The sequence below is a fragment of the Hibiscus syriacus genome, unplaced genomic scaffold (assembly GCF_006381635.1).
Source record: "Hibiscus syriacus cultivar Baekdansim isolate YM2019G1 unplaced genomic scaffold, ASM638163v2 tig00111002_pilon, whole genome shotgun sequence".
NCBI lineage: Eukaryota > Viridiplantae > Streptophyta > Magnoliopsida > Malvales > Malvaceae > Hibiscus > Hibiscus syriacus.
In genome coordinates this window covers 606,925-610,802 of record NW_024062948.1, presented here as the reverse complement: position 1 = coordinate 610,802, position 3,878 = coordinate 606,925, and the positions used below count along the sequence as shown (strand labels likewise).

The 3,878-nt window shown below is 32.7% G+C and overlaps 1 protein-coding gene across 2 annotated transcripts; it reads left to right on the top strand.

Annotated features, from left to right (window-relative positions):
- Positions 1 to 1,267: 1,267 nt before the first annotated feature.
- Positions 1,268 to 3,516, top strand: LOC120149355 (ubiquinone biosynthesis protein COQ9-B, mitochondrial-like). Of its 2 annotated transcripts, none has more exons than XM_039162164.1 (6): positions 1,268 to 1,594; positions 1,692 to 1,799; positions 2,489 to 2,650; positions 2,752 to 2,923; positions 3,017 to 3,090; positions 3,165 to 3,516. In XM_039162164.1, exons 1-6 carry the CDS (start codon positions 1,328 to 1,330, stop codon positions 3,243 to 3,245), a joined length of 864 nt encoding a protein of 287 aa, XP_039018095.1. In that variant the 5' UTR covers positions 1,268 to 1,327; the 3' UTR covers positions 3,246 to 3,516. The 2 variants fall into 2 exon arrangements, with proteins under 2 accessions (XP_039018095.1, XP_039018094.1); XM_039162163.1 differs by having other exon boundaries at positions 1,268 to 1,621.
- Positions 3,517 to 3,878: the final 362 nt, after the last annotated feature.

Genomic DNA, 3,878 nt, shown 5'->3' with positions numbered 1-3,878 from the left:
TTGATAATATGACTATATATTACATGTATGTGTTATGTATAATATATAAAAAATTATTTTTTTTAATAATTTATAACTTATGGTTTTTAGTTAACGATATCCATTTATTTTTTTAATTTTTAACAATATTTTTAGTATTTTTAAGTTATATATTTAATTTTTAGTAATTTAGTTCTTATTTATAGTATTTTATATTTAATTTTTTAAAATATTCTAAACTTTTAACCTTTCTTATTTTTTTAAAAATAAATAATTCCCTGAACTTAAAAAAATAATTTAATCCTCAAAGAAAATTAAAAAATAATTTTGTCCATATGTCATATCATTTGTTAGGAGTGTTCAAAATCGGGTACTTGAGATTTCTTGGTACTGAAATGTTGACCCGTGTCCTAGCCTGCTAAGTCTGTGTATCTACAAGTCGGTTACCGTAAAATTTAGGCACCCTTATTTATGGGCCACGGGTACCTGATATATATATATATATATATATATATATATATATATATATATATATATATATATATATATATATATAATTTTTTAAATTAAATTATTTTAAAAAATTAACATAAAAATTATAATTTAAGTTTTTATAATACGTAATTCACACATAAAATCTAAAAATTCAAATTAGGAAAAACGTATTAAAAATAAAATAAAGAAATATAATTAAATTTGAAAATATTTTGAAGTTATTTTTTCTAAAATAATTTAGAATATTAGGGTGAAATGATTTAATAAATTAAGAATTTATAAGGTTATGGTTAAATAATTTAGTAAATTAGTAATATAAAATTTTAGAGGGAAATAATTCGAGAATTAAGAATTATATATATATAAAAAAGAAATCAGATATCGGGTTGATAGTATCCAGTTAAGCATTATTTTATATCTTGGATCCAACCTAAAAAATCATAAAAAAATAGAGGACCGAATACATGACTTGAAAATTCGGTATTTTCAATATAAATACCTGATAATTTTTTTATCGAGTCGACGGGTTAGGTCATTTAGGTCGTATATTTTTTAACACCTTTATCATCTATCATGTTATCAGCTACCGTGGACCACTACGTTAGTGCTGTGAAGAGCCATATCAGTATTGTCAACTGCCACATCAGCATTGTAATGATCAACGATAAAAAAACATTAGTCCAAGGATCATATTAAGTATATTCTTTGAGTTGAAGGGTCACATTGAGTGAAAAATAAATCAAGGGCCACATTAGTTTATTTTCTAAAGTGCAAGGGTATCCGATGTTTTTTTTTTGTGTGGAAAAAAGCCCTCTGCGAAACGGAACACAAGCTGAAGAACCAGACCAAAAAAATGTATCGAATGGCGGCGAATCGCTTCCTCCACCACGCCTCTCTTGTTAAAAACAGCGGCGGAAGCAGCCTCCTCCGCTTCCCTATTCTCAGAACTGTTATTACCTCTTCATGGTTTTCCACCTATGCCGACCCTCAAACGTTTCCTAATCAAACCCTTCATCCTTCTGATTCTTCCACGTCATCATCATCACCAACGACGGCTGGGGATGATCCGCGTCAGAGGAGGAAGAATCCCAGAGCCGAGTACGAGGAGGAGCAAGATCATGTGCTGCAAGCCTCACTACGACACGTCGTATGAACATTGATCAGTATCATACTATTATGTTTGATTTTTTTTTCAAATTCGATTTTTGTTTACGCAGATAAGGTTCGGATGGAGTGAAGAAACGATGATAGCTGGTGCAAAGGAAGTTGGTGTTTCGCCTTCAATTGTTGGATCTTTCCCTCGTAAAGAAGCAGCACTTGTCGAGGTAATTTCCTGCGTGAAATTAATTTTCAAGTCTTCTTCTGGTCTCGACTTTTGTAAGCTTTAGTTTTACTCTTTTTACTCTCTCACAATTTGGAATTTACTTATGTATTTTTCGAATTTATTCTTTGATTTGGATTATTATGAATTCAAATTTGAAAACTTTAGCTAGAGCATTACAATTGAGAAACAATCTGAGAGTGATAGTAATGCTTATGATTTAGAGTTCTTACCTTTGCACGCTTCCATTTTCCTCTAATTACTCAGTTTCAAGGAGTCTCAGATATGAAAATGTGATATGAATATATGTCCAACATATGCATGTTCAATTTTTTTTTTTTTAAGTTTTTGATATATGTGGAGGACAATACCCATTACCTTGTCTGCAGATGTGTTCGATACAAGTGTTGAATGTGGTTTCTTTTAGGGAACTGAACAGTTTAGGTAGCATAGGTCATTTTTCTCGGTTCCTGGATAATTAATTTGGTTTTTTTGCTCTTGTATTTCGGAGTTTCTATGTTGAATTGCATCCATGAAATGTTGGTTTCGTAATGCGTAGTTCCATTTTAATCTTATCCATATATTTACATATCTCACCATCTGATGCATGCTCAGGTTTGCTAATTTCAGTTAGTATTGTTGGTTTTCCTCCATCCTTCAACAGTCACAATACCATTTTTCCTGTATCTGCAGTTCTTCATGGATGACTGCTTACAGAGGCTTATTGATAGAATTGACTCTGGAGAGGAATTACGACAGTTGATTCCTAGCCAACGCATTTCAAAGCTTGTCAGGATTCGCCTGGAAATGCAAGCACCCTACATATCGAAATGGCCTCAAGCTCTCAGCTTCCAAGTAGTAGAACCCATACCTATTTTCTTGTATAAGTACCTGATTTACTTGGTCAAAGCCGAACCCTTTGAGACAACTATTTTTTTTTCTAACATTCTTTGTAGGCTCATCCATTGAATGTTCCAACAAGTTTTAAGCAGAGAGCAATGTTGGTTGATGAAATCTGGCATGCCGCTGGAGACGAGGCCTCTGATATTGATTGGTATGTGAAGCGCACTTTCCTTGGGGGGATATACTCAGCAACAGAGATTTACATGCTGACGGATCGCTCCCCAGGTTTATTTCCTTTACCTTTGTGCACCTAGAACCTTTTCTAATGGAAATGCAAGCCTCTGGATGGAATTTGATTTGCTTATCATTTTCCGGTAGAGTTTCGCGATACGTGGCTGTTCTTGGATGATCGGGTGAAAGATGCATTTGATTTGAAGAAGACATTACAGGAGGTAGTCTCTCTCCCTCCATCACTTTTCCTTTAGAAATATGTTTTAGTGATCTTAATGAAATGGCATTGTTGCAGGCAACGTATTTGGCAGAAGCTGTTGGTGCTGGAATGGGGAGTTCTTTGCAAGGATTTGTTGGCAAGGTGTTTCAGAGATGAAAGCTGATATGAGGATGGTTCCTTGATGTCTCAGTGACTAGTGTCAGACTCAACATTTCACTTTCATCAGCCCTACACTATTCGTAAAAGTTGAAGTATGTTGAATTTAATCGTGATTTAAGTGAAGATAATAATGACGGGTTGGAGCTTAAGATTTGATCGAGATTTTAATGAAGGTGGGTTAAAGATGATAAAAATAAGGGAAAACAATTTCAGATACTACCAAACTTTAAGTATCGGCACCTTTATACAATCAAACTTTTAATTTTGTCATTCTGTCGTTAACTACTTAATAGGACGATGAAATAATAGATGTGACACTACATGACTAATGATTGGTGGTATGATTGTCTTATCAAAACGTTTTGGTGCAACTATTTTGATACCAAAAAAATTCAAAACAATATTATTTTACTTAAGAATTTCATATGGTATTAAAATATAATTATATTCTCCCCTTCATGTTTTTCCTCTCGCTGTTTTCCACGTGTGATTCGTTGTCATCTGTGTTGTTTAACACCCATATTCCGTATACTTTTTCGTACACAAAATACATATATCATATCACTTTTAAAATATTTCCTCTTTTAAAATCCCGTAAAATTTTGTTTATAGATTTTCTTAAAACATAAC